General features: G+C 42.8%; 1 protein-coding gene across 1 annotated transcript; it reads left to right on the forward strand.

The window, feature by feature from the left end:
• Positions 1 to 6177: 6177 nt before the first annotated feature.
• On the forward strand, positions 6178 to 6651 carry LOC134078883 (complement C1q-like protein 2; the record flags this gene model as incomplete). Its single annotated transcript, XM_062535050.1, has 1 exon — positions 6178 to 6651. A coding segment is annotated over one exon (474 nt), but the record flags the coding sequence as incomplete, so codon positions are not given.
• Between the last annotated feature and the right edge of the window lie 5980 nt (positions 6652 to 12631).

Below are 12631 nucleotides of genomic sequence, written 5' to 3' on the forward strand. Positions count from 1 at the left end.
TACTTTACCTCTTACACACACACGACTGCAGAGACAGTAACATCAACAGGAGGGGAAAGAGGGTTGTCTCTTACAATCTCACAATCAAACACACACACACACACACACACACACACACACACACACACACACCCTCATCTTGATCAGAACGCCAACACTGCACTCACTCATGAGGCCACGCACACACACACACACTGGACTGCTTGGCTGATTGAGCTGTCTATTGACTACCGTAGATGTGTGTTACTGTAACAAGTTGGAAACTTTGGATTAATTCATGGTTTGTTACAGATTTAGATAATAGTATTTGTTGTAATGGAATTGAGGATATTACTATCACAATGAATAATTCACAACAAACGGTTAAACATTGTTAAAAACAAAAATCATTTGTGTTGTACATGATGTGTTGAGGATTTCATCACATGCTTTATATCAGTGATCTACAATTTGCCTTGAGTCGCGAGCTAGGCTCGATTGCTTTTGTCTCCACCCACTTAACTAGGGGAGATCGCGGTATTTTCCTCATTCTATTAAACTCTGATATTGAGGAAACCGCACTAAAATCACTCTGTGATTATTTCTACCCCTGTTTCAGGTACAGTCATACCCTCTTTTGATATTGTACTAAATACATTTGTGTAACCGTTGCTTAGTTTAAAATCGAGTGTTGACTATGAAAATAGAGAACTTTTGTATGCAGTGTAATGTAGCCAACGCGCGTAAGTGTGGAAACGTTCTCGACCATGCTGCCTGATACAGCGTGCCTGCGCCATTTTGACCACTTGTTAAGACGTATTTGTTCATGTATGTTTAGACATCATTTGTATATTTCTCTGCTCAATATTAATGTGCATTTTGGGTATAAAGCCCATTTAAGCTAGGCAGTGCTAACCTGTAAGTTGAACAACGTTAGCAGCCTGTATGTTCTGGTAATGTGAGCATTTGTTTAAGAAAAGGATTCTATTAAACTCTGATATTGAGGAAACCGCACTAAAATCACTCTGTGATTATTTCTACCCCTGTTTCAGGGGTGTAACATTACTCTCTTTGGTATCCGTTTAAAAGGCCTCCCTCTGTAGACCCCACAGAACTCCCACTGCTCTGACACTATATGATGCAATGACTGTATGGTTCAGTATCCACTCTACAGCATAAGGACAAACCAGAATATAAATGTATTAAACTATATAATATTTCATAATGATGTCATCAGCCCACTGAGTCCCTGTGTGTCCGTCCCAGGTGCAGGTGTGTGTTCTCAGTGTGTGTTCAGCGTGTCCTGTGGAACGCACGTCTATGGCTATGGCTATGGCTATGGTTATTTAGCAGACGCCTTTGTCCAAAGCGACATACAAATAAATAACAATACAAATTAAATTAACAGTGAACAATTACAAACTAGGGAGAATAGTAATATTATCAGTAAAACAATAATTTTAAGCACTAACCTAATGAGAAATAAAACAGTGAAATGAGAATAGCAATCAAATAAGTCACTCAGTTAATTATATATAATAATAATAACTAAAGCATGGTATTGCTAAATTTAAGGACAATAGCAAAATAAATTTCAAATTCTATCAATAGACAAATTATAACAAAACAATACTATTATACAAACCATAACACATCACAAACTCAAAGGACTAAGTGCATATTAAATAAATATGCCTTAAGACCCCTCTTAAAAGATCCAAAGCTGTTGCTGGAACGGAGAGCACTGGGCAACTCATTCCACCAACACGGAACCACTGAAGAATAGGATCTACAGTTTGACCTAGCATGTATGGTTGGTCGACATAACAGACGCTCCTCAGAAGATCGCAATGGGCGGTTGGGAATGTACATCGTGATTAAAGAACTGAAGTAGCTGGGAGCAGATCCAGTCAGTGTCCTATAGGCCAGAGTGAGGGATTTAAATTTAATTCTGGCTACTATAGGGAGCCAGTGGAGAGTAACTAGGAGAGGGGTTACATGTGTCCTCTTTGGCTGATTGAAGACCAGTCGTGCTGCAGCATTCTGAATCAACTGTAGTGGTCTTAATACACAAGCAGGTAGGCCAGCTAACAGAGAATTACAGTAGTCCAGTTTGGAGATAACCATTGCCTGTACAAGAAGCTGAGTGGAATCTTGTGTCAGATAAGGTCTGATCTTCCTAATGTTGTACAGGGTATACCGACATGACTTTGCAATTGAGGCAACATGCTCAGAGAAAGTAAGTTGGTCATCAATTATGACACCCAAGTTACGTGCCGATCCGGTTGGAGTCAGTGAGGATGAATCAAGCTGGATATTGATCTGTTGGGGAATAGCTGTTTTTGCTGGAAACACCAAGAGCTCAGTTTTGGAAAGATTAAGCTGAAGGTGCTGATCCTTCATCCAGATTGAAATGTCCTTCAGGCATGCAGAGATTCGATGGGAAACACTAGAGTCCTCAGGTGGGAAGGATAGGAAAAGTTGAGTGTCGTCCGCATAGCAATGATATTCAAATCCATGAGAGCGAATAATCCCACCTAAAGAAGTGGTGTAAATAGAGAAAAGGAGGGGCCCTAATACTGATCCTTGGGGGACTCCTGTAGTGAGGTCATGAGACTTTGATATCTGTCCCTGCCAAGACACGCTAAAAGAACGCCCTTTAAGGTAAGACTTGAACCAGTCAAGAGCTTTCCCAGAAATTCCCAGTTCATATAGTGTAGAAAGGAGAATGTCATGGTTAACCGTATCAAAGGCTGCAGATAAATCTAACAGAATTAACACTGATGACTGAGCAGAGGACTTAGCTATTCTCAATGCTTCAGTCACAGATAGAAGAGCAGTTTCAGTAGAATGACCACTCTTGAAACCAGACTGCATAGGGTCTAGTAGGTTATTCTGATAGAGGAAGTCACACATTTGCTTGAAGACCACTTTCTCCAAAACCTTTGACAAGAAAGGAAGAAGGGAGACAGGTCTGTAGTTCTTCACATCAGTTGAATTAAGTGTACTTTTCTTCAGCAAAGGCGTAATTCTTGCCTGTTTAAAAGAAGAAGGAACTATTCCAGAACTGAGTGAAGTATTAAATACATGTGTGACTGCCGGTATAATAGCGGGTGCTATAGACTGCAGGAGCGTAGACGGGACAGGATCCAAAGGGCATGTTGTTGGACGGCTTCGCTGAAGCAGTTGAGAGACCGCTTCCTCATCAAGAGGAGAGAAAAAGTCCAATGATGGCATCATGCTAACACCAGGCAGAGTCCTTCTTATAGGGTCATCAAACTGAGCACTTATCTTAGCAACTTTCTCAGTGAAAAATGTTGCAAAGTCATCTGCTGACAGTGAAGTAGCTGATGGCGGTGGTGGAGGATTGAGAAGAGACTTGAACGTAGCAAAAAGTTTTCTGCTGTCAGTGGCGTTCTCAATCTTACTCTGATAATATGTTCTTTTTGCAAGTGTGACAGTGGATGAAAAAGATGATAGCATAGACTGGTATTTACTAAGATCATTTCTATCTCCAGATTTACGCCATTTCCTTTCAGCAGCTCTAAGTTCCTTGCGTACTGAGCGTATACTGTTTGTCAGCCATGGATGGCGAGGTTTAGAACGAGTGGGTCTTGTGGAAAGAGGACATGCTGCATTCAGACAGGATGCCAGTGTAGAGCAAAGAGTGTCTGTTGCATCATTAACCTCAAGTGATGAGAATGAGCTTGGAATAGGTAGAGCAGAAGTTACTAATGTTGCAAAATGTTCACTTGAGAGGCTTCTGAGGTTCCGTCGGAATGACATCGTCGGAGCAGGAACTGTAGGGTTATCAAGGAGACGCACAGAGAATCTAATGAAGTAATGATCTGATACATGTAGAGGATTAACCCAAACGTTGTCTGCAGTACAGTTACGTAGCAGAATCATATCAAGATCCTTACCAGCCTTGTGAGTAGGAGGACTGTGAACACGTGTTATACTAAAGGAGGAGAGTAAGGACACAGTAAGGACGTCTCTGCTCTTACTGTGTGCTCTGGGGCCTTGGATGTGTTATTGGCTGAGAGGGACCAAGCGCTCTGTCCCATAACACTCACACCTGTCAAAGCTGCGCCCTCAGCAGGATTGGCAGAGTTTAGCCGTGAGGACACTCAGAAACACCCTCCCTCCCTTTCTCTCTCTCTTTTTCTCCCTCCCTCTCTTTCTCTCTTTCTCTCCATTCCTCCCTTCCTCCTTCTCTTCTTCTCTCCCAGCCTCGGCTGAGACGGGCCAGGTCATATACACACAAGCAGACTCCTGGACTCCTGGACACTCAGAAACCCCCTCCCTCCTGCTCTCTCTCTCTCTCTCTCCCTCCCTCCCTCTCTCTTCCTCTCTCTCCCTCCCTCCCTCTCTCTCTCTCTCCCTCCCTCCCTCCCTCTCTCCTTCTCTCCCTCCCTGTGTTAGTTATGACTACCACTAGCCACTGGTGTACAGTATGATTGCTCCCAATTTCTGTTGTTTGAAAAAAAATGAGAAGGAAAGTTTTTTTATTTCTTACTTTTTAAAAACGTTTAAAACATGATCTGTCTTTATCTGGCGAGAACCAGATCTATGGTTCATTTATCAAAACTCCACAACTCTCTTATTCATCACCCTGTTTCCTGATCTCTCACCCTGCCATTGAGTGTCTGTGTACCTGTGTACCTGTGTACCTGTGTGTGTGTGTGTGTGTGTGTGTGTGTGCGTGTGTGTGTGTGTGTGTGTGCATGCGTGTGCATGCGTGTGCAAGCGTACATATATTGTGTGTGTCTGTGAGTGAGACAGAAAGTAGCTCTTGTTGGTCATCATGTGCCTGTGTAATTAAGATTATTTCCTTTACATCTCACACACACAAGACTGCAGAGACAGCAACTTCAACAGAAGGGGAGAGAGGGTAGTCTCTTACAATCACACACACACACAAACAACAACACAGTAAAATACTAACACACACACACACACACACACACACATACACACACACACACACACAAACAACAACACAGTAAAATACTAACACACACACACACACACACACACACACACACACACACACACACACACACACACGCACGCACGCTGGTCACAAGTACCAAGAGTTCAACTCTGTGTCTTCAGAGCACAAGAGTGGGTCACACTAGTCGTCTGTATTCATGTAATACACCTTGATACTCAAAATGAATCTGCTTATGGCGGCACAATCATTTGGGCAGAAGATTGAGAGAGCAGCATCCTCACTAAAACTACATCTCTGACTAATAGCTGACAAATAAAAAACAAGAATTCTAAAGTAAAATCACTACAGTATATCTCTTTGTTGACTAGACCCACTTCTACATGTAACCTTTTTAGCTCTAAGTTTTAGGTTAGGCTTTGGAAACATTGATAACTGAATAAGCAGATACGTGCTGGGAAGAACACTGTATCATACAGATGTGATCAGTGTCCCTGAGCTTAATTTCAGCTTATAAATGATTAACTCTTATATAACCACTAACTAAGGTATAAAAAGAGGGTGTTCACAGACTGAGTCTCAGACACAACTGGTACAACTACTACTACTAGTCATATCTGTTGTAGCTATTGTACTGTTACAGTATCACTACTTACTGCTGTGTGTGACAGAGAGTGTTGGTGAACATGAGGGCCGTCATCCCACTGCTGGTGCTGCTGTTCTCCATGTGTGGAGCTCAGACTCAGAGCACCCAGACTGAAGTTCAGACAGAGAGCCAGAGCACTGGGGCTGCTGCTGCTGCTGTGGTCACTACCACGCTGGACGTCGCTAGTGAGCTTGCTCGACTCAGAGACACCGTAGATGAGCTCGGAACCACAGTGGTGGAGCTGAGAGTGACTCTGACCTTCACCCAGAATGAGCTACAGAACACCAAATCACTGCTGTACACAGTGGAGGATGAGAACAATGCTCAGGAGACAAAGCTGGCCGTCATGACAGAACGACTGGTGGCCAGTGAGACTAAAGTGGACGCTCTGGAAAGGGTGATCGCAGCGCAACACACAGACCTGACCACTATGAAGACTGAAATGGAGCATCTGAAGATGGAAACTGCAACACAGGAGTCAGAGCTGACCACTATGAAGACTGAAGTGATGAACCTGATCAAGGAAAATGCAGCACAAGAGACCAGACTGTCTGCCAGTGAGACTGAGGTGGAGAACCTGAAGATGGAAACTGCAGCACAAGAGACCAGACTGGCAGCTACTGAGACTGATGTAGTGAATCTGGAGAAAGAGATCACAGAGCAACCCAAGGTGGCATTCTCAGCAGGGCTGACTAACTCAGGATACATATCGTCTGGGGATACTGACCTGAACTTGGTCTTCACTAAAATCATCACCAATATTGGACAGGCCTACAGCAGCATAACAGGCTTCTTCACAGCTCCAGTCAGGGGAGTCTACTACTTCAGATTCACTGTTGCAGATATCCTAACCTCACACTCAATGACCATCAGGATGAGTAAGAATGGAGAGCAGATCATGTATTTAGGAGAGTATGATACTGATCACCAGCGCTCCTATCTGTCCAGTGGTGCTACTCTGCAGCTGGAGGAGGGAGACGTAGTTAACATGCGACTCCCTGCAGACCGCAGGCTCCATGATAATTCTAATAATCACTGCACCTTCAGTGGCTTCCTGCTCTTTCCTCTCTGAATGGAACACACTGCTCAACTGCTTATGTTGTGTAATGAATTGTGTTTCATGAAATTAAAATAAATAATTCTAAGCATCAATCTGTGTGTGTGTCATCATGGAGAATAATGAGTTATGAATGACAACAGATTCACATTTTGTCAGGAAAACAAAATTAAAAAAATCCATTTAATCAGAAACTGAATTAAAACACTACCATAAAAATACTGTCACTGCAGTGGGCCACACATTATTTGTCCTCAGAACCCTAAATGATGAACATAATATACTGACTGATTTACACATGGATACATTTTCAAAAATTAAATGAATTATTATTCAATATACTCTGATCAGATATCAAAACTCCACAACTCTCTTACAGTGCCTATAGAAAGTCATCATACCCTTTTGAAATAGTTACTTTTTTTGTCTTACAGCCTGAAATCAAAACCCATTTTTAAAAAAATCTTTTCCAGTTTTATTAACAAATTTAGCTGTACAACATCAAAATAATGAAAAAAAAGTAAACAGTTCTGAAAATTAATAAAAAATGTAAAACTAGAATAACAGGGTTGGAAAAGTCATCATACCCCTGACTTAATACTTTGTAAAGCTTCCTTTTGCTTTCATTACAGCCATCAATCTGTTTGGATATGTCTCTATTATAGCTTTGCACACCTAGATAGGGGAATATTTGCCCAATTCTCCGTACAGAAATGTTAAAATTTAGTCAAATTCTGTAGGGAATGGCGATGGACTGCTCTCTTCAAGTCAATCCACATATTTTCTATAGTATTTAAGTCAGGGCTCTGACTTTGCCACTCAAGGATATTCACCATCCTATCCTTAAGCCACTGCTTTGTTCTTTTGGCAGTATGTTTAGGATTATTGTCGTGTTGGAAGGCGAATGACCTCCCCATCCTCAGCTGTCTAGGAGAGGGACGCAGGTTTTCCTTAAGAATGTGGGTGTACTTGGCAGCATCCATTTTCCCTTCTATCCTGACCAATTGCCCAGTTCCCGCTGAAAAGAAACATCCCCACAACATAATGTTGCCCCCACCATGCTTCACACTAGGTATGGTGTGTTTAGAGTGGTGTACTGTGTTGGTTTTCGCCAAACATTGCGCTTGGAGTTAAGTGCAAAAACACATCTGGAATATTCTGCTACCATGTGGAAAAAGCTTATATGGTCAGATGAGACTAAGATCGAACTTTTTGGAGACTAAGATTGAAGTTTTTGGACTGAGCTCCAGGCGCTAACCGAACACTGTATACACACCCAAACACACCCAAAACACACCATACCTACTTTGAAGCATGGTGGGGGCAACATTATGTTTTGGGGATGTTTCTCTTCAGCGGGGACTGGGCAATTGGTCAGGATAGAAGGGAAAATGGATGCTGCCAAGTACACCAAAATTCTTGAGGAAAACCTGCGTCCCTCTCCTAAACAGCTGAGGATGGGGAGGTCATTTGCCTTCCAACACGACAAAAATCCTAAACATACTGCCAAAAGAACAAAGCAGTGGCTTAAGGATAGGATGGTGAATATCCTTGAGTGGCAAAGTCAGAGCCCTGACTTAAATCCTATAGAAAATATGTGGATTGACTTGAAGAGAGCAGTCCATCGCCATTCCCTACAGAATTTGACTAAATTTCAACATTTCTGCACGGAAAATTGGGCAAATATTCCCCTGTCTGGGTGTGCAAAGCTATAATAGAGACATATCCAAACAGATTGATGGCTGTAATGAAAGCAAAAGGAAGCTTTACAAAGTATTAAGTCAGGGGTATGATGACTTTTCCAACCCTGTTATTCTAGTTTTTAATTTTTTATTAATTTTCAGAACTGTTGACTTTTTTTTCATTATTTTGATGTTGTACAGCTACATTTGTAAATAAAACTGGAAAAGATTTTTTTTAAAATGGGTTTTGATTTCAGGCTGTAAGACAAAAAAAGTAACTATTTCAAAAGGGTATGATAACTTTCTATAGGCACTGTATATGTCATTATGTTTCCTGCTTGCTCACTCTGCCATTGAGTGTTTGTGTACGTGTGTGTGTGTGTGTGTGTGTGTGTGTGTGTGTGTGTGTGTGTGTGTGTGTGTGTGAGTGAGACAGACAGCAGCACTTGTTGGTCATCATGTGCCTGTGTGGCCAGCCTTGCTTGGAAGCTTTCTACAAAATGAAGAGTTCTTACTTTACCTCTCACACACACACGACTGCAGAGAGAGTTCCGAAGAGTTAGAGTACAGTCAGAATCAACATGAGCTCTTGATAAAATAGGATAAATTAACCTAATAGTGAGACAAAATCGAAAAAAACAGATGTTGCTATGAAACAGAAGCATCAAGAAACAACCTGTGATTAATTTCTTGGACTTTTATCTGGATTTCAACAAAAGAGGACACAAAAGGGAGAATCTGAAGTTAAACTGAGCAGAATCTGAGGAAAAGCTGATACCAACTGAAGATTACTTGCAACTGTCTGCCACAAACAGGATCAAAATACACCTAAAAGAACCACAACCTGGATTGTAACATAAGGTAAGCCTGACCACAGGCCAAGGACATTAAACTAGGACATTTTCTGAAAAAAAAACAGCACTATTTACACCTAGTACAACCTTCTAGTTTATCTGTTTAAGATTGGCAGGCTAGCCTAGCTAACTGACAGTTAACACAGTAGGCTAGTTACTACCGAGTAGAGTGACAGTTAGAGTGGTAAACATTCTATCACCATGGCAACCAGGCAGGCAGCAGAATGCAGGGAAGTGGAGTTTCCCAGTAACTGCAAAAACTCTAAGGCAAAGAAAAAACACAAAGAGATTGTACTTAAAAATAATCCAGAGGTCCTTTTTACAGACTTTACCATACATAAGGGAAAGAGACTTAAATGTAATCTAATATTCCACACTGACTATCCATCCGAGTGGAAATCTGTTCTCTGCCAATATTATGACCATATAAGCAAGAGTGGCATAGGAGGTGGAGGCAGACTAATCATCTGCGAGGACGAACATCTCGATACAGACAACCCTGAGTTGACGATCACCTATTATATTAAAGGCACAATTTTAATCCAGGGAAGTGAAACATGTCTGAACTCCTTTGAGGAAGTTTTCCCTAAACTGAAGGCAAAGGTACATAAAGAACGGCCATCAGTCCTTCAAGAATTTGGAGAACAGAAAGAGGATGCAACCCCTGTCTTGGCCACTTCCCCACAGCCACCCCTCAGTTCAGTTCACCTGAGAGAAAGCCTGGCCTTGCTTGAGATGGACTTTATAGAATTTAAAGAGCTCATGCAGGCCAGGCTAGATGACTCCCCACACGACTCCATCAGGCTACTTAAGGAGGAGCTGCAGCAGCTGAAGACTGAAAGCCAGATCACCAGCTCTGAACTCAGACGCAACCTACAGACCATTCAAGAGGAAAACAAAAACCTCAGAGCCCAGCTAGCCAAGGTGAAAGAAGATGCCAGCAACAGGGAGAGAGCCCTCTTTAGAGAGGTAACACAGATAAGAGAGCAACTGGAGGTAAAACAGAGCCCAACACCCGACACACACAGAGCCACAAGCACACAGACATACACTGATGTAGGCCTACCTGCCTCACCCAGCACCTCAAACCAACACGTACATCCACAACCACAGGCAGATAAACCAACAGCACACACTGCTGACACACAACCACAGACTGAACCCCCCCTCCGCTGCCCCACGCCCAAGGAAACACTGCCTACACAGAACACTACAACACCAGATCCTCAGGTAATGCTTCTTATGGACTCTAATGGGAAGTTCCTTGATCCCGAAAGACTGTTTCCTGGTCAACGTGTAGCAACCAAACGCTGCAGCAACTCCAACCAGGCCCTCCGTCTCCTCAGTCAAGACACCCTTGGCAGACCAAGCTGTATCATCGTCCACACCGGGACAAATGACCTCCACTCCCTACGCCATGGGACTGCAGAGGCAATGACGAAGGTGGCGGAGAAAGCAAGTCGAGAGTTCCCAGAGTCCCGCATCATAATATCTACTCTCCTCCCCCGCACAGACACACCTCCGCACCTCATCCATAGCATCAATGCAGAACTAACCAGAAACTGCTCTACCCTCCCGAACGTCCACGTTGCCCACCACCCCTCCATCGGCCCACGTGAGTTGTATGACGGACTTCACCTCCACAAGAATGGAGTCAGAATCTTCGCCAGGACCCTCAAAGATGTGGCCCTAGGACGGAACCATACCAACTCCCCGCCCTACATCACCTATCACTCTCCCCCACCTAATCCGCATGGCTACAACTCCTTCTCTAGAGGACCCTCTACACAAAAATCGTACTCACCAGCTCATCACAGGATGACATCCCAGCCCAATACCACCCAGCCACTACAGCAACAGCAGAGCTATGCCAAAGCTCTAGCCCAACCACCTCCTGCATCCCATCAACCCTCTGAACTAGATGAGATAAAACACATGCTCCACAAGCTATGCGCAGGCCTTCTCCAACTGTGAGTTGAACATACAAAAAAAAAAAAAAAAAAAAATTGTGCGCGCATACACGCACACACACGCACACACACACGCACACGCACACGCGTGCACACACACACACACAAACACACGCACACACGCACACACGCACACGCACACACACACACACACACACACACACACACACACACACACACACACACACACACACACACACACACACACACACTTTCAAACAATGTCATGTTACAGTATTGTGAAAAGCTATCAAACTTTTTTTGGATTACTTGTCTCACAAAATGGTTAATTGTTCTTCGTTACCATACTCATGCCTTCTTTTTGTATTAGCTGTTGGAACATCCAGGGTCTGTATTCCTCAGCCTTTGGTCTGAAGACTACGAACCCTGAGTTTTTGGATTGTGTTACAAAATGTGATATATTAATTCTTACTGAAACTTGGCGTCGTGAAAATGTTATCTCTATGTGTCCAGTAGATTATTTTGAGTTTGTAGTGCCCTCAGTAAAATCAACAAAAACACGTCGTGGAAGAGATTCAGGTGGTATCTTGGTGTGGTGCAAAAATGAATTGGCTAAACACATATCAATTGTCAAAATAGAGAAATACCACTTATGGCTGAAATTACGCAATACCATAGGCATTGCTGAATTCACAACTTACCTCTGTGCAGCATACATTCCGCCAGCTGACTCAGACTACTATGAAGAAGATTACTTCAATAAGCTCTACACAGAAGTAGTTTATTTCCAAGCACAGGGCAAAGTGATACTGTGTGGAGACTTTAATGCACGGACAGGCATTGAGCCCGACTTTATTGACCCTGAGGGTAGTGCACATGTGTTTGGCCAGTTACCATTGCACCTTTCACCAACGACCACAACACGGTGCAACCTAGACTGTGTGGTAAACAACAGTGGTAAAGAGTTAGTGCACCTCTGTCAAGCCTTAGGCCTGTACATTCTTAATGGCAGGATTAGAGGGGACTCTTTGGGGAGGTTCACGTATTCTTCAGCCCTGGGTAGCAGTGTAGTGGATTATGCAATCACTGACATGGACCCCTCTCACTTCAGTGCATTCACTGTCAGGCAGCAAACTCCATTTTCCGACCATAACCAAATAAATATATTCCTGAAAATGACTAATAATTTTACTAAATCACATAAGGAGCCCAGTAAGTTGTACAATCTCAATCCAATGTACAGATGGGCGACAGACAGTTCAGAAAAATTCATACAAGCCTTAAATTCACCAAATTTGACTAACAAAATAACTAACTTTACTAACAAACCCTTCTGTAATGATACAAAAAGTGTCAACATGGCCGTTCAAGAGCTGAACCTTATTTTCCACACTGCTGCAAAAAAGGCTGGGCTAACAAAAAGCCAGAGAGCAAAAGCCAAAAAGCCAAAATGTGATAAATGGTTTGACACAGAATGCAAAAATATAAGGAAGGAATTAAGACAACTGTCAAACCTAAAACACCGCCA

The sequence above is a fragment of the Sardina pilchardus genome, chromosome 4 (genome assembly GCF_963854185.1).
Source record: "Sardina pilchardus chromosome 4, fSarPil1.1, whole genome shotgun sequence".
Taxonomy (NCBI): Eukaryota; Metazoa; Chordata; class Actinopteri; order Clupeiformes; family Clupeidae; genus Sardina; species Sardina pilchardus.